Consider the following 25,404-nt stretch of genomic DNA (forward strand, 5'->3'; position numbering starts at 1 on the left):
AATTATTTTAGAATGTCAATACAAACATCTTACTTCCACTAGCACAAAGGCTAAGAACATCATCAGAGAGCAGTAGAGACTTTGCTGTAACCTCCCCACCAGTGTGTTCAACAATGTGCTTGAATATTGCAGGGGTTGCTGAGTTTCTTTCCTCTGTAACTATATATATTTCTTGAAACTGTTGCCATGCAGTAACTTGGACCTTTGGGTGCCTGGAATCTGATCTGTGGGCTGTGGTAAAGTTTCCGTTGTTTTCCTCAAGGGGGTCACCCATGCTCTTGAAATCACTTATTCTCTGGGTTTGTGAAAAACTCCATAAACTTACATTCCTCACAAGTTGGACTTAGTGAGATCTACATTGTATCTAATCTAAGCTGGATGGGCATTGGTGTTTGCCTCCCCAGGAAAAGAACATTGGCAGTCATATTTGGTTTCAGAATGAAGAATCTCTCATTTCCTTTAAATTCTAAAGTGTTCTTCATATGACTCCAACTGCCATGTCATAGAACTTGGCAGCATATTGACAATAACCAAGCCCTATGCACTCACACAGAAGAAAGGATGTATTTGATTAGTGTGTTTGTGATGTTAATAATGAAACACTGTAGATGCAGTTCTTACTTTACTTTGATATAGATGCTAAAAAGTGATGCCACACTTGAGTTTATTAATTTGTATATACGGTTATATCCGGGCAATTAAAACCTAAAAGTTAGCAGTTATTAATTTATAAATGATTAAATATTTTGAAAAATTTATTTTTCAAAAGCAGGTTTGTGAAGTAGAGGTGAAAGTAATATATTTATAGTACCTTTGCATGGCGGGACATCCCCAAGCTCAAGAAACACCATTTCCCTTATCAGAGTAAATTGTGGGCTGGCCACATTCTAGGGTAAGCATAGGACATCTGCTGCTCCTGTCTCTCTTAGCTTCTAGGCCATATCACGAAAACCTCCCCTGTAAGTTTGTGTATATGTATATATACATATGTATGCATGTAACTCTGTGTGTGTGTTTGTGTGTGTAAGATGAATAATTCCGCATGTCCCCCATAACCATGAGATGGATTCCCTTCTCCAATGGAGAAGTCTACCCATATTCTAAATTTCTCAAGCCTCAGAGAAGCAAATACTAATTATTCTGCCTTCAATATCTCTATTTGTAACATATTAGGATGCTGTAACGAGGGGAACCCCATATCTAACTAACCCGCCAGCCTAGTGCTATTGGATTTATATCATAGTTCAATTGGCTATGACATTTCCCTGACATTAAAATTTGTTAGGAGTCCCAAGAAAAGTTTTAAGTAACATAAGACAGAACCAGCCAAGAGACCAGTCAGCACAGAAGGCTAAACTCTGGACACTCATTTAACCATCAAGCAGCAGTTTTCCTCCAGTGAATCTACCATGCACAGCTAAGAGCAGAGCACTGCCAGGGGAGAAAGAACCCTGGGCTGTGAAAGTCCAGCATGACCAACCTCTTGGAATCACCTTTCAGAGAAGATGGAACCTGTTCTTTTGTCCATTTCCTTTGCAACTCTGGAGGCCAGAAGCTTGAGGTATTCAGCATGGTGCTTGGTGATAGAGGTCACTATGACTCTTCTTCTTCCCTGTGGACTCAGCAATATTGGCCATCATGCTTCTGTTTTACTTAGGGTTGTCATTGTTTTGATAAGCCACCATGGCCAAAGCAATTTGGGAAGGGAGTCATGACAGGGATCTAAACAGACCAACCTGATGGCAGGAGCTGATGGTCCAGACGCCATAGAGAGGTGCAGTTTACTTGTTTGCTCTTTAGGGCTGCCCAGGTTTAGAGCAACAAGGAGTAGCAGGTCATGGGTGAGCCCACTTGAATAAACTGGTTCCTCCCATACCGATTACTAGTTTAGAAAATGTCCTGTAGCAGTGGTTTTAGACCTGTGGCAACTATTTCCGGGTTGAATAGCTCTTTATACAGGAGTTCCCTAAGACCATCAGGCATATCAGATATTGCCATTGTGATTTATAACAGCAAAAGTACAATTATAAAGGAGCCACAAAAATATTTTTGTGGTTGTTGGGTCACCACAACATGAAGAATTATATTAAAAGTTCATAATATTAGGAAAGTTGGTAACATTGCCTTACAGGTTTGCCTATAGCTGGATCTTATTGGAGCATTTTCTCAATTGGGGTTCCCATCCCAAATGAGTAACCTGCATGATGCTGACATAAAACTAGCCACCATCATTTTCCATACAGCAGGCCACAGCAGTACATTAGGACTTGTCTCTTACTTGAAGGTTTACTAACTAAGTGCTACTTCTAATGACCAGGTCCTGCTTAATTAACTGGTTATTAGACTCTTGTCAATTGATAGCCTCGGGGAAAAATGAAACCACAGGCTTAGTCCCTGGCCTTTCATAAAATTCAGATTTGAATAACTAAAAGAAGTGGGGAATGAAGTGACTCAGGCTTGGTCAGGTTTTCCTAACATTATGCCTCATCCCACTTGGAGTCTCTTCAGGCAAGTAATTTGTGTCTTCCATCTTCTGACAAAGGTGGGAGCAGGTCTTCCTTACTGGGAGAGGATCAAGAAGTATACAAATGGTCTTTTCTGAGAAAGTCTTACAGAGTGTTTCTCAGATTGAAGGGTCCTGCACTCTCTGCTTGGAAGACCACAGTAAAAAAAAAAGAAAAAAAAAGATAATGTAATACCTCTGTGTACATCTCTGATATGAGTATAGATATTTTTACTTGTAAAATCCTAGGTTCCCTTGCTGTCTTACTGAGTTTTTTCTGAGGTGTGACACTGTACATGGTCATCTGTACACTTGGTTGGCTTTAATAACACTATGATTTCTCACATAACTTGTTTAATTTACCAATTCTAAAGTAAAAGTGGAATTCTAATTTTAAGAATGGTAGCTGTTAAAATTAGGTGGTAGAAAGGTAGAAGATTCCTCTCTATCAGCTAGTGTTCATAGTGGACAATCAAGGTATGCTACGACAGGAGTAACAGTTGTCTTACCCAGCCTTGAACCCAGGGAGTAAAATAAATGTCATGGCAAGGTGTGCCCGTGGAGAATAGTGGCAGCAGAGTTATGGGAGTGACCAATTAATTATTTTCTGCTTGAATTTAATGCTCATTCCAAAGGCTGTAAGTAATTAGTTCATTGCAAACACATCCAAACACACCAGAAAAGGGTTTTGAAATCATATTTGATCATGTTCTTCAGCCCTTAGCAAAACAAAAACATGACAAACAAGTAAAAACCTTTTGAGGGAAAACACAATTAAACAGTTGAAGGAATTAAAAATGGAAATAGGCAATCAAGAAAGAACACAACAACCCTGGATGAAAACTGTTCTGTGAATCCAGATAGCTATGTGGAGATAGCTCTTTGGAGCTTTCCATAGTTTGACTTGAGACAGATAATGTAAAAGCTGGACAGGACAAAACATACAGTGCTCAATGAGAAGCTCCCTATTATAGACAGCTCCCTCAAAAGACCAGTCTTCAACAAAATCATTTAAAAAGAGACAGCTCCCCTCCAAATAGAGACCAGCTCCTCCGTGGAGATATTAAAAAAAGCTCTCTTAAAGGCACCTACAGAATCCCCCTGGAGACAGCTCCCCTGGAGAACAGCTCTCCTCTCAATCCAACATAGGAGACAAGTTCTCCAATTTTAATATCTTTCTACAAATCAGCTCTCTTAATAAATGGCTGCCCCATAGAGGGCTCTCTTCTACAACAAAACAAAGAGAAGAAAAAGCTTTCTTGATACAGACAAATTCACTCAAAGCTCTCTAACCTCAACTCCCAATAAAAGGGTTTTCAAACTGGATCAAAGTCAAAACACCTGCTAGAAAAAAACTTCCTCAAAAGATCTGTGTTTCAAAAACTGGTCGGAAGCAGCTCTCCATTTATCTAGAAAAATCAATTTTCTTGGTCATCAAAAAAAGATAAGGAGTTCAGAGATGAACTTAAAAAGCTGAAATACAAGGGGTTTGCAAACCCCATCAAGAACAACATTACCATCACACAAGTCAGGAGCTCTCAGGACACTAAATCACCATCAGAGGCAAAAGAGCTACCACTTAACAGATGGAGAGATTCTATCCAAGGCCTCCTCAGCTCCTCATACTTTCTCCAAAATTGACCATATAATTGGTCCAAAAAATGGGCTCAACAGAGGGGCCTTGTTCAGACACCACTGGTCTTCAATAACAATAAGGGAAGAATGCTCGTGGTCCCCTGCTCCCCCTCCCCCTGCCAGTGTAAATAAAAGGGACTTTTTAATTTAAAAAATACAACATACAGGACACAATGAAAGCTGTGCTAGGAAGGGGGTGTTTGGGGAAGGTGAACACCCTGGTAGAAGAAGGGGGAGGGAGGATGGAATAGGGTGCTTATGGAAGGGAAACCAGGAAAGGGGATAACATTCGAAATGTAATTTTAAAAATACCTAATAAAAAGGAAAGAAAGAAATAATTCTAAACCTCTTTGGATAGCAAATCCCTTGCAGGTCAAAAGCCCAGTCTTCTATTTACATATCAATTCCACTATTCACCTTAGGTTCCTTTTGATTATACCATGAATCAGCATCCCTGAAACAGCTCCCCCTGATGTTTAGAAAAGGACAGCAAGCACATTCTTTTTTTATTTTTATTTTTTAGCATTGCAAATGAATTTAGAGATCTGCCTGCTTTTGTAAATACAGATGGGTGAGATCTCATCCTGAGATTACCATTCACACCGTGTCTGGGCCTGGCCCTAAACTGGCCCTGGTCCAGGGTGACCTCGAACTCAGGAATCTGGCAGGACTTAATTTGAGGTAAATGAATGTGGAGGAAACTTGAATAAAGCACATTCTTCATTATTCTGCCCAAATTAATACCGTTTAAAAAACTTCAATTTGGAAATACTCAAATTGTCCTGTTTTAGCCATAAATTATAGAACATGATTCAGGCTGTCATAAAAATCACAAAATGACAACATCTTCCTGGGAAGCTATCATGAGTGAACAAGTGAGAAGTCTCCCAGAACTCTGCATCAGTGTAACATCAGGGAAGAGAGGGTTCTTAAATCATTGTTATAAATGATAGTTTTTTTAAAATCCTGGCTAGCTCCCAAATGAATGAGACAGAGACTTTAAGATTTATTTAATCAAGCTTTTGAGGCACAATAGCTGAGCAGTTAATCTATTCTAATTCTCTAAATCAATTTGGCTGCCTCTGCACCAAAATTCCTGAGATACTTGCATTTCATTATTCTTCTGGCTTTCTCTGCTCCAGGTGTTTTTCCATGGTCTCTCCTGGATCTTCTCCTGGTGGCCAATCCCTCTCCCACCGCAGCCGACCTCCATGGCCCGGAGCAAGACCATACCTGTTCTCTTCCTTGCTTACTCACTCATTGGCTCATCAGCTAGCTTTATTGACTGACCATGGAATAATTGGAGAGCAGTGTTTACAGAACATTGAGACAGGGGATTCTTAGAATGATGATGCAACCAGATATGAGGTCGCAGAAACCAGCGTTTGAATGATACAAGGATAATCTTTAAATAGGGCACAATAACATTATGCCTGCAGTCAGGCAAGATGCCAAGAGATGAGATGCAGTCAGACTCGCCTTGAATCTACCACTTGGCTTTGCCATGAGTACAACAGAGGAAAGCTAACAGTGATCTGTCCTTTTCCTCTCTGCTACATACCTGGTTATCACAGCTGCTTTGGGTCCTTATTATCCATCATTATTAAAGTTAGGAAAGGAGAAAACCAGCCAAGTGAACTGGTGGACCGACTTTAAAAGACAGCACATTACACATTTTCAGTAATTGATTTTGTTAGAAAAGGGGAATTTATTTACATAGAAATGTAATGTAAACATTAGTCAGAACACAGAGGATTGGATACACTGAATACACACAGAGAAATGAATAACACATTGAAAAGAAAGGGTCTCAACCATAAACTTTAACTTGCATCCTATTCAGTAACAATGAAAGGCTTCTGTGTGGAAACATTCTACTTTTAAAAGAAAAAATGGCTGAGAAGTGGCCAGTAAGGCACTGTAGGACCCTAGTTCTTACTGAAGTGTAAGAGCTATTAAGAAGCTTGGCCTGGTAGAAGGGTAGGTTAGGGGTTCCACTGTGAAGACCCTAGGGGCTTTCTGTCCTTTTCCAGCCTTTACACCCACTGCCTCAGATCAAATTTAAAATACCTTAGCCAAGCTGGGGTTGGGGTTTATCAGGGTAGAAGGGAATTTATTTACCATTGCCCTTAGTGCCTTGGACCCAAGGCCATTGCAAATGAATTTAGGATTCGGTCCCCAGCTCTCATCTGAAAATTCACTTCTTAAAAAGAAAAAGAAAAAAAAAAAAAAAAAAAAAACTTGATTTCTTCAGGCCAAATTACACCAGCTTCCCGCCTTGGATCAAGTCTAGGCCAAGTTCCATTCTCTACCCACAGTCCTCTGGTGGAGCAGGGACATTCTTGAAAAACCACAGAATGTACTGATAGTCACATGACCCTCTGGTCCCAGATAGAGTTGGAATGCATTTCGTATGCTTGCTAGCCAATAGATTCAAAGGTCAACATGCTTAACCAATGAGTTTAAACTGTAACCTAGCTGATGTAATCTGTACCCCTAAAAAGTATAAAAACTGCTTGTTAAACCATTTGGGGTTGCCTTCTAGTCACTCGCCACAGGGGCTGATTGATGGTCGACACTGACACGCCAGAAAATAAACCTCTTGTGTTTGCATCGAACTCCGCTCTCATGTCTCACTTGGGGGTATCTCTGGGTAATTAAGACTCACCTCGAACCTTACAGCACTTTGAACAAAGACCAGGATTGCTATGTATGTGACTGAATGTATTCTTTCTGCTTGGAGTCTCTGTAGATGAAGCTATCAATTTCCTCAGCAACACAGAGGCAGAGGTCACCACAAGTGGGAATGACCTCTATGTGTATACATTTGTTCTGAAAGAGAATGGTTTTCCGAGCTATAATCTGTGGGGGCATGTGTTCATTGTTGGACCTGAAGGACCACCACCAAAGATCCGTTCGTCCCCAAAGACCACCGAAACCAGATTTGATGCAGTCAGCAAGAGGGTTTTTATTCCAAGCGCACTGGGGTCCACAGTCGTACGCCATGTTGGGGTAGAGGACTGCGGACCCCAAGTGCAGAATCCGGACAGCTTTTATAGGCTTTACAACAAAGCCCACGCATCACAAACCAATCATTTTATAGCATCAAGAGCTGGTGCGGTGCGAGCCAATCAATTTGTACCACTCCATAGTTTCTAGGCCAATCAATTTAAATTATCTGAGCTCTGTGGACCAATTAGTTTCCTACAGTCTCGGAGGTCCGCATTTGTGTGGGCTCCCAGTGCGGGGGTTGGGTGGTGGGTGGTAGGGTCGTGGGGTGACAGATTGCAGTTAAGACAGGTCACAAGGGCTTTCCTTCTATGGCTAAGCAGTTTACAGAAGCTAGATAAGCAGTTACTCAGCTCATTTCCTGTTATCTTACTAGGCCTGGATCATGTACTTAAGGGCCTATCTTACACCCTTTCACCTAGTTTCATACAGAGAGCAGGCTCAAGAAATGTGACCTTTTACCTACTTACTGGTATTGAGCAGGGTCTGGAATTTGAGGTATTTAGGGCTTCTTAGGGGCGAGATAGAATTTTAGCATTTCTAAACTTCTGACTTCTTGGTTGCATTTTTCATTCTTTCAGTCATGTGTGTGTAATATTAGCAATGCCCCGGGGGAATCATCTCTATATATTTGAAAAGTAGAAACACAAGAGTATACGAGCTTGTTGGGGCAGAAATCAAGCCAGCTTTGTATTGCCCATCCATTTGTCAAAAGCCAATGGGGATCTAGGAGCATAGTCAGGCACACCACGACTGATTCCAAACAGTATGTTAAAAGTTACTTTTCCTTCCCATATTCGTTAGTGTATTGCTTTGTTATTTTAACGTAAAGCTGAGTCAGCACTTTTTCAGGAAGTAGTAATATTAAAATTACCACCAGAAATTACTTATAAGCTAAATGTTTCTGTCAAACGTTCGACTCATATCCATCTCCTGTTGTGTGGTTTTGGGATCGGAAACCAATCTCATTACCCATAGCTCTTCTGCAGATAAGGATTTGTCCTCCCACACTCCAGGGCAGAGTAACATAAAAAAATCCTCAAATACCAGGAACAGTAGAGGAAACTTGAGTTAGGCTCCAGGATTTCCTTCGCACAGACTTCTGGGAGATGTAGTCTGCACCACTGTGACCACAGGGAGTCTTCCGGGAAATCCTATTCTGACTTCAGGTGTCTACTTGTGAGTCTTTCTCAAAGTTGGGCAGAAAGCGTGTGCGGCTGTACATTCCTGTTGTCCGGTACTTGGAGGTTGGTCTGGGACTTGGAGGTTCGTCCGGGGAGCAGCGTAACCCGGGGCTCTGTGCGGGGCGTAGGGATTGGTCTCTGAGGGAGCGGATAAAGGCTGGGTAGGAGGGCGGAAGAAGCTGCCTGGACTAGCTGTGCTGAACTGGCTGGGAAACTTGAGGGGACGAGAGTTCGGGCTTGTGCCCTAAAGGTTTCTTAGGACACCACGTGCAGCCCGCGCCTGCCTTGTGGCTCTGGTACACTGGAGCAGCTTGGTAGTGGGAGAATGGATAAAAGTGCAAGAGGCAGGATTGCAAACTAATGGTCAGTTGACTACCTGCTCCTGAGATAGTGCAGGAGCTCACAGACCTGCATTGCTGGAAGCACACTTCCCTGGCTGCCCCATTCTCACCCGGATGCTGTCAGATTCCTCAGTGTTCTTAGAGTAAATGGTGTTTCTGGTCCCCGTGTACTCTGTAGCCAGCTTTTAGTAAAGGCCTTGAGGTCTGATTGTGTTCATTTTCTCTGCCAGTTAAAGAATTAAGAGGAAGAATCTTTAGCCACAACAGGTGGCATGTTGGGAAATTCTGGAACACACCCGACAGATCTGCCTGAACCCACGAATAGAATATTGAAAATCTTTGACTAGGGGTGAAGAAAGACATGCAGTGGACACACTGACAGGAACCTCTACAAGGCAGGGTGGGAACTGGAGGAACTCACAACATGTTTCACCTGAGGGCTGTGTTTTCTAAAACTTTTGACAGGACCTCCACTCCTTAACTGTGTAAAATTAGAGTTGAGTAATTTTAAGAACAGAGAGAATGTCTGCTTAGCCCACGACGCTTCTGGTCAACATGACATTATCAGGACTTGAGCTTGTTGAAAAAGTGTATGAGCAGGGTACTAGAAGCCAGTGAAAAACTCACATGAACTCTTCTGTGTCAGGTCAGCAGGCTGAGGGAGAAATCACAGACCTGTGTGTATTCATGTGATTAAGTAAACAGAGCTGTGATAGAAAAGAAACTTGAGCCTATTCTGAGGCACATCCCTGTCATCTCTGCATTTGTGAGGGGGAAGGGTGACATCCCCTGCTTCACAGCAAGTTCAAGGTCAATGTAGGCTACTTCAGTCTGTGTCAGAAAATATTTAAACATACTTGGTGCACATGAGAAAATACTTTCTGTGGTTCATTTCATGTCTTCCAGTAAGAGCCATGGCAAACCCCTGCAATCAGCAATTTGCTGACTTACAAACTACATGTGCTTCCCTTCTGCTGACCCATTCTATGTCTAATTTAAACTTCTTTCCATAGCATACTCTTGTTAAAGACGTTACAATTTGGTGATTAATTGTTTGCATTTACTATGTGAGGAAGAATTGTCCTCTTTCCCTTGCTTGAATATTCTGCCTATTTGCAGCAAATTTCCACTCTTTTTGGATAGTAGTTTGTGTTAGATTCTGCCATGACCTGATGATGCTTTCTTCTGGTCTTCCCTGAATTCTTCCAGTTTCCTCCTCTCATATCTAAGCTGAGAGTCCATCATTTCTTCATTTCCTATGTGCAGTTCTTGACTGATGCAGGCTGCTGTGTTTTACGTCCCTGTGTCTTTTTCTAAAGCTGCATCGCACATGCCTTCCCGTGTCCCTGTCCCAGAGCTTCAGCTGTGTGCAGATGCTGCTTCCAGTTACCAGGAACAAAACCACTTCCTCCACTGTCCCTCATGCATACTGCCATCTCCAGCCAGTAAAGCAAACTGCTAGTGTGGGACGCCTTCCTCTTGTACAGGTTGAAGCCCTGTTCCCCTTGGTGGGTTGTTCTCTGCCCTCCCAGGCTTCCTTCATTGTATGTTAGTATGAGGGAAGGAGTTACTTGTCTTTACAGCTCATGCATGAAGCTTGCTGTGTTAGACAAAGCATATCTGGGAAACTGGAAAGGAGGTGTGATTCAGATCTTGCTGATATATATGAAGAGAAATTACAAATGGTTTGAACAGTTGCCAAACACATGTGCAAGTAATAAACCTGAGCACTGCAGATCCTTATTGCATTGTCATTTTCTGTTACAAAAGAGTCTGCCTTCATAGGATCCTCCATAGTCATTTAAAACTAAGGTGACATATTAGAGTTAAAAGCTATATGTCTGCTTGCCTGGCCAACTCTTTCATATTCTATATTCCATCGTCCTCTTCTTTCCGGGATCTATGTAAAGTTAAGTCGTTGGAGTGCAAGTCCATACTCTTTGCTGAATAAACTCTGCTTACTGGTGCCTTAATAAGACTCAAACTATACACAGACTGTTAAAATCCAAAAATACATCTAGAGCCCTAATGTATGGATCAAATGTGGTATTTATTTTAAAAGTAAAATTCTCATTATGTAATCCACATTTTTTTTAAAGATTTATTTATTATATGTAAGTACATTGTAGCTGTCTCCAGACACACCAGAAGAGGGCATCAGATCTCATTACAGATGGTTGTGAGCCACCATGTGCTTGCTGGGATTTGAACTCAGGACCTCAGGAAGAGCAGTCAGTGCTCTTAACCGCTGAGCCATCTCTCCAGCCCCCGTAATCCACATTTTCTAAGGGAGAAAAAGACCTTTACATTTGGTCTTTCATGTTTTTCACGTTTTATTTCATTCTCTCATCCTATAATTGCAAGATATGGTAGCTTGAAGCAAAATTTTATCATTGTATTATGCCACTTTTATGCTAGTAAAGCCCAGGGATAGAGACTAGTGTGGGGGGCCATTTGCCTGCTCTTCTGATGTAGAAAGAGAGAGAGAAAGATCTGCCAGGCAGGATCACAGCAGGTCAGGGCCTGTGTGCAGATTTCCTGGCCTTCTGAGGCATGGAAGGATAGGAGGAGCTGCATCTGATGGTCAAGGTGAGAGGCTGAACATTGGATTGAACATGGTGGAAGGAACAGAGAGGCCTTTGTTTAAGAACAGATATCTGGTGTGTATTTCTGCATTTGTTTCTGTTTCCTTGTAACTTTGCTTCCCATGGTACTATGAAGTATAAAAAGGTGGTGAGAAATAAACTCAATGCTGCTGCCTGCTGCCTGCTGCCTGCTGCCTGCTGCCTGCTGCCTGCTGCCTGCTGCCTGCTGCCTGCTGCCTGCCCTGCTGCCTGCCTGCTGCCTGCTGCCTGCTGCCTGCTGCCTGCTGCCTGCTGCCTGCTGCCTGTTGCCTGCTGTGGTATTGACCTGCAGTCCTCCCAAGTCTGTTTCTTGGCTCTGCATCTTTTTTCTGCCTTTTCCATCTTTAATCCTCTCTCCCCGCTCTCAGAGACTGTTTGACTCTCAGCACCACCTAGGAGTTGCTGCTGCTTGATCTGTGTTGTATGTATGTTAAGCCCTATGCAGACAGACAGACAGACAGGCTGGTTGTGAATGGAGACTCTGTAATGTTTGGAACCTGATCAGGAATACAGCCCTCTCTTTACATCTCATGTTGACTTCCCACCAATGTCCTGCTAATCTTTAGTTTTGCCTGACTCTTTGAAAAATATATCTCTGAGGCACATTGATGGGAAATGCAAGAGTTTTTAATATATCTGCTCTGTCTGTTGCTCTAGCCTTCCTCTAGGACTGGCTTCCATCTAAGTGGAATATAAACATTTATCTCCCAATTACTGTAAGAATATGTGCAACTATTAACGAGTGACAGTGTTTCTGCCTCAGGTCAGACATTATTTGCATTTCTTCCCCATAGAAAGTGAATTTTGCAACTCTCTAATTCCCCTGAAATATTTGATGTTAATTGTATTGGCTAAAATTCCTACTAGATCGTATCCTGTCAGGTCCACTGACCTCCACCCACAGCGTCTCACAGGAGATTGTACTCAAGACAGCAGATACTTGCCCATGCAGAATGGAGAAAGCCAATGCTGGGCAGCATGTAGTGATCCTTGCAGTTAATTCTCTATTGCAAGCATAGATTTCTCTCACAGAAAATTGTTTTTGTCTTTTCTCTGCTCTGGGCTCTCATCATTCTCTACATTGCTGGTTCTCCCACGTACTTGGTGACCCTATGGTTAAAAGAGTGCAATCATTTTTTTCTCACTTACTTGTAAAGACAGGAGGATCTTTCTCTACTGGCTGTAAAGAAGCTTTCAAGACATTTCGACTTCTTTTCCCTTGAGAAACTTCTATTCACCAAAGTGCTTCATTCTGCTGGTGCTTTGGCCTCTTCCTCACTGCTGAACTCTGCTCATGAGACAAAAGACTATTTTCTCTGCAGTTGTTTCTTTAAAGAAGATATATATCAGTTGTCCTATAAAGTCTTGTGACAATAGCTATTCCCTCCTCCCAATGGTGAAAGCACCTTGCATTTCAGACACAAGACTCGGGATTGCAGCTGGATCTGACATGAAGATCTGCAGAAGGACGGGTTGTCCATAGTGGTTGGAGGTGCCTTGCCAGGTTCCAAAGGGAGAGAAGCAAATAAATAGTCTCTCATGGCAGTGGGCCACAGCAATGTCCTTTATGGGATTATATCCCTAAAGATGCCACAGTGCCGCTCAATATCTTGACATTAGTAGAAGCTATCCAATGGGACTTAAAGCCTCACCAGTAGAAGTTACATCATTCTTGGAAGCTATTACAGGTGACTTGTTAGGTTTAAATCTTAGAGGAGAACATACTGATGACATTTTACTCAAGCATCGGAAGTGCAAATTGCATTGTGAATACTTTTCCTTAGACCTACACATAAGTATGTAGCTCTTACTGATCAAAGCACTTCTAGCTGCAGCACAAGAGCATTACAGAAAGCTGAAACTTACCAAAAATGCAGAGAACTATGCATGATCTTGTGATCTGACTGAATAGGTATGTCTACACTGCATTTTCTACACATAATTACCAGGGAATATTTTTGGAGCAGGAGCAGTTTGGGTATGAGGACCAGAGGTCCATGTCAAAATCAGAGGTTTGCTATGAGTCTTTGCCTCCTAGAGAAGGGAAGCTTGATAACCCACCATTGTGACTACCTGAGCAATGACATCAGCATGTGATGCCCTGCAGGGTAATCTCCTGGCTAGGTGAAGAAGTATGGGCATCTAAGACCTGCTGAGAGAGGGAGAATTGATGTTTCCCAGGGATAAGCCCACTCCTGTTTATCCAGTAACAAGGATCAGTCCTGAAAACATACATACAGAAGACAGTGAAGTGAATCAGTGATTCATATTTACATAGCAATGTGTGTGTGTGTGTGTGTGTGTGTGTGTGTGTGTGTGTGTGTGAAATAATAGTAAAGAAGAATACTCTGTATTTGTGATAGAGTGTTGGACAGGAGAAATATTGCAATGAGGAGATGGATGGGATAATGATGTATTTATTTTTAATTAATAATGTGCCAGAGAAGAAAAATAGCCTTGTCATTTGAATCAATGTGGGTGAAACTGGATTTATGTTCAGAGAGATGAAGCTAGATAACACATGATCTTATCAGTATGTTAAATGTAAAGAATTATAACTCCCAGAAGTAGGTCTAATGTGTTTTCCCATTGATCAATGGAAAGCCATGATCACGTGGAAGCCAAGGCTTGGGGACTTCCTGAGCAGTGGATGCTCTGGAACAGTGTAATAGGGAGAAGCTCCCAGTCCTGTTGCCCCAAATGCTGGAGGTGTGTAAGGATTATGTTGGGTATATATCAGAAACCTGGAATATTGCAGAATATTTGGTTACATTTTGCACCCCAAGAGTGTGTTGTTTACTGAAAAACCCTGTGTCTGGTTGGAGTGTGACTTATCTCAACATACACTTTTAATCCCTCTGGTGGGAATATAGACATGCCCTTAGTACATGCCCTTAGTAACTTTAATCGCAAACTTTAATGAAGGTAATGTTCATTTGTAGAAAGAAGCATCCATTTTTGAAACTGATGTCTAATTACGTAGCAGTGATGAATCAGAAAGATTTTACAGAATAAGCTATGCCCAACTCTGACAAGAAGAGAGAAGATAGGGAAGCTACTTCAGAGAGCGAGACAGGGAGAAGAAAAAAAAGAGGTCTTTTATTGGGGTAATTGTACAGAGACAGGTTGCAGAGGGAAAACAAACGAGACACAGATGAGGACAGAACAAGCCATGGAATGAGAAGCCGCCAGGAGATTAGAATAGATCGACAGAGTTAGTGTGAAGCCAAGCTTCGTAATGCAGGAGAAACTGAAAGAAGCCAGACTGTATCAGTCGGCCTAGAGAGGATTTTGATCCACAACAGCTGAGTTGAACCAGCCAGCAAGAGTTCAGAAAGATCTAGAAAGGGTGAGATTATTCAGTATCAAGTCTCAGAGGCTGAAAATGTTCTAAGCTTAGATAAGATTCTAGGAAGGCTAGAAGCTTCCAGGACTAGGCCTCGATTAGCAGTAAGTCTCAGAGACAACTATTATTATTTTTTTAATTATATTTTTTTCGGGGCTGAGGACCGAACCCAGGGCCTTGCGCTTGCTAGGCAAATGCTCTACCACTGAGCTAAATCCCCAATCCCAGAGACAACTATTATATCACACAAATCAAAGTTACTTCTTATGTGAAAGGTAGTGATTGAGGAGGTGAACTTAATCAAAACTGAGAAAAACAATCCAAAGCTTACTCATGCAATTACTACAAAATTCCCCAAGAATACATAAATTTCTGATATTTTTACATTAATGAAAAGGAAAAACGATGACTTTTTTTTATGTGACATTCTAGGACTGTATTGAATAAAACTAAAAAAACAAAAAAACAAACAAACAAAAAAACCAAACAAGGGGTTGGGGATTTAGCTCAGTGGTAGAGCGCTTGCCTAGGAAGCACAAGGCCCTGGGATCGGTCCCCAGCTCCGAAAAACAAACAAACAAACAAACAAACCAAAAGACCCTCAATTCTGCCATTAGATACTTTTGAAATAAGCATCAATAATTATATTTTATATTTTTCATCTATAGCACACCCAATGGACCTTAGTATTTATATTGTTAATGGTTTTAATTACTTAAAGGTATGATATTATTCATTGGTCTTTATTTCAGGAAATGCTGTCCTTCTGGGATGTGGCCATTGATTTCTCTCCAGAAGAGTGGGAATGCCTGGGGCCTGCTCAGTGGAATCTGTACAGGGACGTGATGTTGGAGAATTACAGCAACCTTGTGTTCCTGGGTGAGCATTGATCTAAAGCTAATTTGTATCTCAACATCAACATGTAACTTCCTCACTTAGTACAATATCTCATGGGACCATGTCGACATTTTGAGGAAAATTAGGGAGGTTGCTATGTAGCTAAGAAACATTTCGTTGTTTTTCCTCCCTGTGTTTGAAATGTCTCCTTTGTTCTTGTGGGACTGTTAGAAATGCACCAGCATATGCCATGGACCACACTTGTCAATGAAATTGCTTCTCAATTCAGTTTTAATGTTTTCTTTTTAAGGAAACTCAGAATCAGGATATTGTACATTGCTTCATGTATTGTACTGGATGTGTCAGAAACCATGTAAGGAACTAATTGTCTGCAATTATTTATCATCTCCTTCCTTATAAATACTGTACTAGAAGGGACACGTCAATTCCCAGTAGAAGAACATTTAAACAATCTTATTCTCTTTTCCTACAAACAGGTCTAACTTTCTCTAAGCCGTTCTTGGTGACATTCCTGGAGCAGAGACAAGGGCCTTGGGATGAGAAGAGACAAGCAGCAGCCCCTGTGCACCCAGGTGTGTAGGAACAAGGGGATCAGGGGACAGAGTTCAAATCTAAAGATCCAACAAAAAGCTAGGTTTTCCCATATGCCTTGACATACGTATTATGAAAACCATTCTTTAGGTCTCTCCTTCATATCTCTCAGATGTTTATGGCGGCTTAAGTCTCTCAGGCTTTTTATTTCAAAAAGAGTGGCCTGTGCACGTATTTACAGAAAAGCCTTCCAAGGTTTTTCTTTCTGTTGAGTCTCTATTGTAGTGTAAGACTCAGGGAAATGCAACACAGTGCCGGTCAGACTGCGAGTCATTCATTTGCTAGGGTTAAGAGCAAACTCATGCCAGAAAGAGCCTGTGCCAAAGTGAGTGACTTGGTTAATAAAATCAACACCACATTCCCAGGCAAGGGGCAGGCAGAAGCAGAGGGCTCAGCAGTTCTGTTGACTTCAGTTCTGTTGAATATGACGAATTAGGGTGGGGAGCAGTGGATAAAAGTGAGACTAACAGGAGTCACTTTGGATCTTCGTTTCTCACTGATTTTAAGGAAGAATCAAAACATTGATCTATTGTATAAGGTGTTGGGCCAATAGGTATGGTTGTTTGTCAGAGGCTATTTTGTTTATTCAACAAAATTTTACTACCAGTTTATTACCAGGGCCAGACCATTAGATCTAGGAAAAGAAGGATGAAAGCACTTTAAATCTCTAAGGTGTTCATTCTTGAACCCCCATCAAACCAGTCAAGTAACCAGTGATTGTGTGCCTCTTTCATGGCTACATTTTTTTTTAAGGAAAATATTTATATTGTATAAAAATTTTATTTGGATATATGCACAGTCATAAATCATTAACAAAAAACCAGAAAACTTTATTTCTAAACCCAATGGTCCCATATACATCTGAGGTGGTGAAGTGTTTTGTTTAGAGTCCATTCATGGGCAGCCATTGTGGTTATCCCTATAGGAACTATTATGGTTAATATTACTATGAGTCCACTGGGAGGAGATATCTTGGTCCTTTCTCTAGATCTCCTGTGTTTGTATATCCACTAGCTTCCCAGTTTGTAATGGAAGCAGGGCTGAGGAGCTGGTACAGTTGTCTCTGGAAGGTGACTCAATGACTGCTCTGAGTGAATGTTCACAGTCCACATCTCCTCCTCCTCAGGCCATTGCTTTCTTTACCTGGCTGTGGTGGGTCCACATATGGCACATGCACCTTAGTTGAAGGGAGTGCCCACAGTTCACCCTGCTGTGCTAACTGGCCCTGTGGAAGAGCCTCTGTCATATATTGTCTCACACTCTTCTGAGGACTGCTTACAAAATCAGGCATTGACTTCTCAGCTCAGGGATTAGCTTTGTTAGGAGGATGAAGGAAAATTGAAATCAGGGACAGGGCATGGCCATTTGAGCTTCCACGTAGTTCCCAAACCATTTGGGTGACAGGTGTTAGGATAGGGTTCCCCTATACACTGTATCCTCAATTATCAGATCAAGAGACATTGAGTGCAGAGTAATTGCAAGGAGTGTCTCCATGTAAGACTTTTAGACAGTTGGTGCTGAGTTTGTGTACCTCCTCAGCCTGAGAGGATCCATCCCTCTGTCTTGTGAAATAGGACCTAAGGAGTAGGAGTTCCTTACAGTGGCTTACAGGCCAGAGGGAGTCAGGAGCAGCAGATGCTGGCAAGTCCTATTCCCCATGCAGCCTTATCCTTTGATGAGGCTAGCATGCTGTCCACTCTGTAAGTCTGTGTCCCAGTGGACAGTGTGCTAATAATAAATGTTATCATCTATCCTGGATATGTCCTACCATGCAAGTTCCGTGTAATCATAACTGTCTTCACTCATTTAATTTAATTTCAATAACCAGGTATTTGTAAACTACACCTGATTTCGAATATTATTCCATATTGAGCAAACTGTAAGATGACTTTAAATTTGTTTGAGTTCCCTGTTTCAGGCTAAACTTTGTCATGTAGCGAGGACTGGATAATGGACCGTAGGTATTAGTCAATCAGTCAGTCCAATATTGTCTCTATAAATGAATTACATCTGTATTTAGCATGAATACAAACACAATTTGGGCACATTGATTATATTTAATCACTCATTAGTTGACTGATTATTACCAACTGTGACATAATTATATTTGTTGTAACATTTTACAGTGAATTATTGGCTCTCATCAGATTAGGATTATAATAAACAAATGTCATTATCTCTATTAAAAATTTCAGTCCCGAGGGGTTGGGGGTTTAGCTCAGTGGTAGGGCACTTGCCTAGCAAGCCCAAGGCCCTGGGTTCGGTCCCCAGCTCCGAAAAAAAAAGAAAAAAGAAAAAAAAAATTTCAGTCCCCCAAATTACAATTGCTGGGACTGGAGAGATGGCTCAGCAGTTAAGATCACTGGCTTCTCTTCCAGAGGAAGAGTTCAGTTCCCAGAACCCACATGGCATCTCACAACTGTTTATAACTCTAGGTCAGGGGAACTGACACCATCACACAGATATATCTGTAGACATGCATGCAGGCAAAAATAAATTAATAAAAAAATTACAGTTTCTGAACTGAAAGTCTTTTATCCCTAAATAAACTGTAACAAATACACCCGGGAGGAACTAGGGTTATCACTTTCCTGATCCCTTTATGGTGCACCTCTCCACAATCTAGATCAGTCCTCCAGATTGTCTACGTTCCTTGTTTTATTTAATCAGAGAGTAGTATAGAAAAGATAATAGTGTCGCTGGCCTTTTCAAGAGACGTATGTAAGAATGAAAAGGTAGGTATACAAGTAGTTATGATTTTTTGATATGACACCATTTTCCACATGCCTAAAGCTTAAGAAAGTTAGCAAACACATAGTGACTAGACAGACATCTTTAAGCCAGAAGTGTTTGCTAGCATGAATAGAATTTTATAGCTTAGGAACTTCAATAAATTTTGAGATTAAATCTCATTTCCCATAATGCCTGTGTTACATAGTCAGACCTAAATGTGACTTAGCCTTATGATTTTGTGCTTTTGTCCTCTTTTTTATTTATGTAGTTTGTATTATCTTAAGTAAGTTAGTCCTTTTATTAGAGCTATACCTTCAAATATGTATACTTTACATCTTCTTAAAATGATTACACTGACCTACACAGGGAAAAGTTCTATGTCAGCAAGAGGTTTAGAGATGTCAATAGACTTGGAAGAGAGGTCACCAACAACAAAGATGGAAAGGAGAGTACAGCAGTTTACTTTGTAACTGACTGAAGAATCAATGAGACGCCTCACTCCCTTAGGCCCATGCTTCTGATCCTTTATATATATGCTGTTGGATTAAGCAATTCTAAATGAGACTTAAAAAGTTTAACAAGTAAACTTAGCATTTGATGTAAAAAAATTTCCCATGGGTTATGTGTTTTAGGCAGTATTTATTTTGATGTGGACCATTAGTATATATAACAGTTTCTCCAGGTTGCTGCCATCAACCCTGCAACCCAGTTTTAGTTTCTGTGGTCTGTATACTGTGCTAGCTCTAGAAAAGCTTGAGAGCCCATGCAATTAATGCCTCATTACACACAACTAGCTGAAAGGAAGGACTGCGTACCCAGGTGAGGGTTCAGTGACCTTTCCCATAGCCTCCTTTTTTGAAGACATGCTAACATTTAACCAGCCCAGCTGTGGTGATTTTTAGCAGGCACAGCTATAGTTATGAAGGTGGTAGTTGTTTAGCTTAGTAGATATTTTTGTAACATCAGCTAAATAAAAGAAGGTTGCAAGAAAGCTACACATTAAGGATAATCTGATGAATTAATATGACCTGTGCACATACTGGTAAGTCATCATGCTTTGACCGTTTCCAGGGAAACTGTATAGAAAAACCGAAGATTTATGATTTAGATAGCCCGTAGACTTAGCATAGTCACTAAGTTGATGGTTATAGTATCTATCAGAATTTAGCTCTGATCTTGGAGTTATGATTGAGAGACTTTAGCATTGTGTCTCTTCTAGCCATTTTAAGGATAAGCATTCCATTAGCTTTTCTTATTCTACACGGCTTTCTACCCTGAGGTAAATCATAGCAGCCTCTACAGGAAACAGTTCACTTCTTTTGATTTTTTTTTTTCTTTATTAACTTGAGTATTTCTTATTTACATTTCGATTGTTATTCCCTTTCCCAGTTTCCGGGCCAACATCCCCCTAGTCCCTCACCCTCCCCTATATGGGTGTTCCCCTCCCCATCCTCCCCATTACCACCCTCCCCCCAACAATCACGTTCACTGGGGGTTCAGTCTTAGCAGGACCAAGGGCTTCCCCTTCCACTGGGGCTCTTACTAGGCTATTCATTGCCACCTATGAGGTAGGAGCCCAGGGTCAGTCCATGTATAGTCTTTGGGTAGTGGCTTAGTCCATGGAAGCTCTGGTTGGTTGGCATTGTTGTTCATATGGGGTCTCGAGCCCCTTCAAGCTCTTCCAGTCCTTTCTCTGATTCCTTCAACGGGGGTCCCGTTCTCAGTTCAGTGGTTTGCTGCTGGCATTCGCCTATGTATTTGCTGTATTCTGCCTGTGTCTCTCAGGAGAGATCTACATCCGGTTCCTGTCAGCCTGCACTTCTTTGCTTCATCCATCTTGTCTAATTGGGTGGCTGTATATGTATGGGCCACATGTGGGGCAGACTCTGAATGGGCGTTCCTTCAGCCTCTGTTTTAAACTTTGCCTCCCTATTCCCTGCCAAGAGTATTCTTGTTCCCCTTTTAAAGAAGGAGTGAAGCATTCGCATTTTGATCATCCATCTTGAGTTTCATGTGTTCTGTGCATCTAGGGCAATTCAAGCATTTGTACTAATAGCCACTTATCAATGAGTGCATACCATGTGTGTTTTTCTGTGATTGGGTTACCTCACTCAGGATGATATTTTCCAGTTCTATCCATTTGCCTATGAATTTCATAAAGTCATTGTTTTCGAAAGCTGAGTAATATTCCATTGTGTAGATGTACCACATTTTCTGTATCCATTCCTCAGTTGAAGGGCATCTGGGTTCTTTCCAGCTTCTGGCTGCTATAAATAAGGCTGCTATGAACATAGTGGAGCATGTGTCTTTTTTATATGTTGGGGCATCTTTTGGGTATATGCCCAAGAGAGGTATAGCTGGGTCCTCAGGTAGTTCAATGTCCAGTTTTCTGAGGAACCTCCAGATTGATTTCCAGAATGGTTGTACCAGTCTGCAATCCCACCAACAATGGAGGAGTGTTCCTCTTTCTCCACATCCTCGCCAGCATTTGCTGTCACCTGAATTTTTTTTTTTTCTTTTTCAGAGCTGGGGACCGAACCCCAACCCGTCACCTGAGGGCCATTCTCACTGGTTGAGGTGAAATCTCAGGTTGTTTTGATTTGCATTTCCTTATGACTAAAGATGTTGAACATTTCTACCACTGAGCTAAATCCCTTTTTTTTTTTTTTTCGGGGCTGGGAGGACCCTGAACTCCATTTTTTTATAGGGTTATTTGTCTCCCTGCGGTCTAACTTCTTGAGTTCTTTGTGTATTTCAGACATAAGCCCTCTGTCAGTTGTAGGATTGGTAAAGATCTTTTCCCAATCTGTTGGTTGCCATTTTGTCCTAACCACAGTGTCCTTTGCCTTAAAGAAGCTTTGCAGTTTTATGAGATCCCATTTGTCGATTCTTGATCTTAGACCATAAGCCATTGGTGTTTTGTTCAGGAAATTTTCTCCAGTGCCCATGTGTTCGAGATGCTTCCCCACTTTTTCTTCTATTAGTTTGAGTGTATCTGGTTTGATGTGGAGGTCCTTGATCCACTTGGACTTAAGCTTTGTACAGGGTGATAAGCATGGATTGATCTGCATTCTTCTACATGCTGACCTCCAGTTGAACCAGCACCATTTGCTGAAAATACTATCTTTTTTCCATTGAATGGTTTTGGCTCCTTTGTCAAAAATCAAGTGCCCATAGGTGTGTGGGTTCATTTCTGGGTCTTCAATTCTATTCCATTGGTCTATCTGTCTGTCTCTGTACCAATACCATGCAGTTTTTATCACTATTGCTCTGTAATACTGCTTGAGTTCAGGGATAGTGATTCCCCTGTTCCTGAGTGCATGGTGTCTTTCTCCGGGCTGTCCTGCTGTTGTCCTACCTATCACTGAGTCAGTTATGGGGCATAGCCTATCTCTGGAACCAGGTGTTCAGTGAGCTAAATCAGCATATGACAGTTTATAAAATCATTCTCTGTATTCAAAAGGCATTGTTTCTCTGTATGACTGAACCCAATCATGCACCTAAGCATAACATGTTCTTTGTCTTCAGATGTGGGCAGAGCACCTCAGAAGCTCAATATGTATTTTCCTCTCATACAGACCCTAGTGTTAAGGATAATATACTGATTCTATGAGCAGGGCTATGTTGGCTGTTGTTGATCATTGTCTACGCTTTATATACAGAAGTACCTGTAGCCTTGAAAAGATACATTTAAAGAGAGAAACCCATGAAAACTAGACATTTGAGTAACTCAAAGTTCTAGAGAGGAAAGCATCGTCTGGACTTGGTGGAGCAGAAACAAAGGCTGACTTTAGTCATAAGGAATCCCCAGAACACAACAAAATGTCCTATCTCGGAAGTTTGTGAACCCAATATGAAGGACCCAACCTGCCTTTCATCTCTACTTTCACACACAAGCCGTGTAGCCAAAGGGTTCTCCCCACAGAAACACTAGATTCAATTCCTTATCCACTGTTACCTTGAGTACTGATCCTACAGACTGGCTAGTCCCCTGGGATTCGCGGGTCCCTTCTTTTGCCCTTGGTCTGGTGGCTACTGCAGCAATCTGTGTTTCTCTTCCATTTTCATGCCCTGTTCATTGCCTCTCTCCACTCAGTGCTCAATGACTATTTAATCTTGTAAATTGATTAGTCTTAGAAATAGGTAAGTTTATTGCTAAGCCTGGTGCCCTATTGCATTAATCCCAGCCCTTGAGAGTCGATAGCAGGTGGATCTCTGAGTTCAAGGCCAGCCTCATATACGTAGCAATTTCTAGGACATCCAGGGTTACAAAGAAACCCTGTCTTAAAAAAACAAACAAACAAACAAACAAACAAACAAAAACAAAAACAAAACACAAAACCCACAACCAACCAACCAAAAGAAACTTATAGGTAATTGAGATATCTATTCATTAACACTTATGTTGCCCCAGCAAAATTTTTGTTATTATTGGGTGAACCTGAAGTTTATTATTATGTCTTGATATCTCCCAAGTATATATTTTTCAGCCATAACTATAAAACATAAAATACTGCAAAAATCCTTACGCTATATGATTTAGTCTTGATGGGGAAAGTCTACTTCTTATGCAACATACCTTTTGTACCTTCCAAAATAAAACTTTATACTTAGGATAAAAATTTGATGTTCATCCAATCTCACATACTCACAGTTAACTTTATTTTTTCATGCTTGGCTACTTTGTAACTTTATGGATGTTTAGCCTTATAATATCCATATTGCTTTAAAGGCTTATTTCTGGTAGGCAAATGCACTTAGAACTTACTTAGTTATTTAACTTTGAATAATATAACATTATTTCTATGTTCTGTTTGATTGTGCTCTTACTCCAATAAAAATATATAGTTATCACCCACTGTGTATGTGAATTTTGCTCAGTTCCTATAGGTATTGAACTATACTGCAGACTTTTATTTATGGTTAAATACATATGAGTTACTGTCTTCATTTTAAAAATTTAAGCCATATAAGTATAAAGAACATTACTTAACTTTTGCTCATATCTCAACTTTGGCTCAACAGGAAGAGCACTCAGTGATCCTGACTATTACAGCAATGCAACTCAGTGTAAATCACTTTTTGTTAAAAAACAAAGAATTTATATAGGGGGGAAACCCTACAAGTGTGAAGAATGTGGTAAGGCCCTTAGTTCTCATAAAACACTGTCTATACACCAGAGACTTCATACTGGAGACAAACCCTACAAGTGTAAAGAGTGTCACAAGTCCTTTAGTAGTCGCTCATCACTGTTTATACACCAGAAAAACCATACTGATGAAAAAAACTTCAAGTGTGAAGAATGTGGCAGATCCTTTTACTATCCTTCAATGCTGAAGCAACATCAAAGAATTCATTCTGGAGAGAAACTCTACAAGTGTGGAGAATGTGGAAAAGCATTTTATGATCCTTCCTTCCTGAAGCAGCATCAAAGAATTTTCTGTGTAGAGAAACACTCTAAATATGAAGAATGTGGCAAAGCATTTTCTTCTGCTTTAACCCTTAACCAACATAAAGAAATCTATACTAGAGAGAAACCCTTCCAGTGTGGAAAATGTCACAAAGCCTTTCGTCATCCTTCAGCCCTCAGGATACATATGACAGTCCATACTGGAGAGAAACCTTACAAGTGCGAAGAGTGTGGCAGATGCTATTTCTCATCTTTATCCCTTAGACGACATCAAATAATTCACTCTGAAAACAACTCCAACAAGTGTGAAGAATGTGGCAGATGTTTTTCCTCATCTTCTTGCCTTAGAAGACATCAAACAATTCATTCTGAAGACAAGACCTATAAGTGTGATGAGTGTGGCAGATATTATTCCTCATCTTTTTCCCTTAGACGACATCAAGTAATCCATTCTGAAGATAATCCCTATAAATGTGAAGAATGTGACAAACGGTTTACTTATTCTGCAAGTCTTCAGGAACATCAAACAATCCATACTGGAGAGAAACCATACAAGTGTGACAATTGTCACAAAGCCTTTCGTCATCACTCATCCCTTAGGAAACATAAGATAGTCCATACTGGAGAGAAACCTTACAAGTGTGAAGAGTGTGGCAAATGCTTTTCCAGATATTCCTACCTTAGAAGACATCAAGAAATCCACTCTGAAGGCAATCCACAGACGTGTGTGGAATGTGGCAAAACCTTTCTTAATGTTTATCGCCTTACTCGACACATAAAAGTTCATACTAGAGAGAAATCCTACTAAGGTCTTAAAAAAGTGTATCCTTATTCCAAATAATTCATACTGAATAAATCTCTGTGACTGTATAGAGTGTGGTAAATATCTTTTCTGATCCTCAGACCTTATCCAGCTCAAATCAATCCATAGGGTAAACTATTAAGTGAATTAGTTTGGAATGTCAACACAAACGTCTTACTTTCACCAGCACAAATGCTAAGAAGGTTACCAGAGAACAATAGAGACATTGCTGTAACCTTCCAACCAGGGGATTCAATAGTGTGCTTGAATATTGCATGGGTTTATGAGTTTCTTTTGTACCTATAGATATAAAACGAAACTTACTTTTTTATAATGTGGGTCTAAGATCTGGGCCCTAGTATAGTTAC

The 25,404-nt window shown here is 40.9% G+C and overlaps 1 protein-coding gene across 5 annotated transcripts in view; it reads left to right on the plus strand.

The window, feature by feature from the left end:
- Nucleotides 1-25,104, plus strand: part of LOC116892899 (zinc finger protein 58-like) — a 52,092-nt gene extending 26,988 nt beyond the window's left edge. Inside the window, exons 1-5 of one of the 5 annotated variants that reach the window (XM_032894812.1) lie at nucleotides 8,255-8,394; nucleotides 15,395-15,521; nucleotides 15,790-15,852; nucleotides 15,977-16,072; nucleotides 23,850-25,104. In XM_032894812.1, the coding sequence (XP_032750703.1) occupies nucleotides 15,398-15,521; nucleotides 15,790-15,852; nucleotides 15,977-16,072; nucleotides 23,850-25,042 (1,476 nt within the window). In that variant the 5' untranslated portion in view covers nucleotides 8,255-8,394; nucleotides 15,395-15,397 and the 3' untranslated portion in view covers nucleotides 25,043-25,104. Of the gene's footprint in view, nucleotides 1-8,254; nucleotides 8,414-15,394; nucleotides 15,522-15,789; nucleotides 15,853-15,976; nucleotides 16,073-23,849 lie in introns of those variants that run through there. The other 4 variants (XM_032894815.1, XM_032894813.1, XM_032894816.1 and 1 more) reach the window with 4 other exon arrangements.
- The last annotated feature ends 300 nt before the right edge of the window (nucleotides 25,105-25,404 follow it).

This window comes from Rattus rattus, chromosome 2 (assembly GCF_011064425.1).
Source record: "Rattus rattus isolate New Zealand chromosome 2, Rrattus_CSIRO_v1, whole genome shotgun sequence".
Classification (NCBI taxonomy): Eukaryota; Metazoa; Chordata; class Mammalia; order Rodentia; family Muridae; genus Rattus; species Rattus rattus.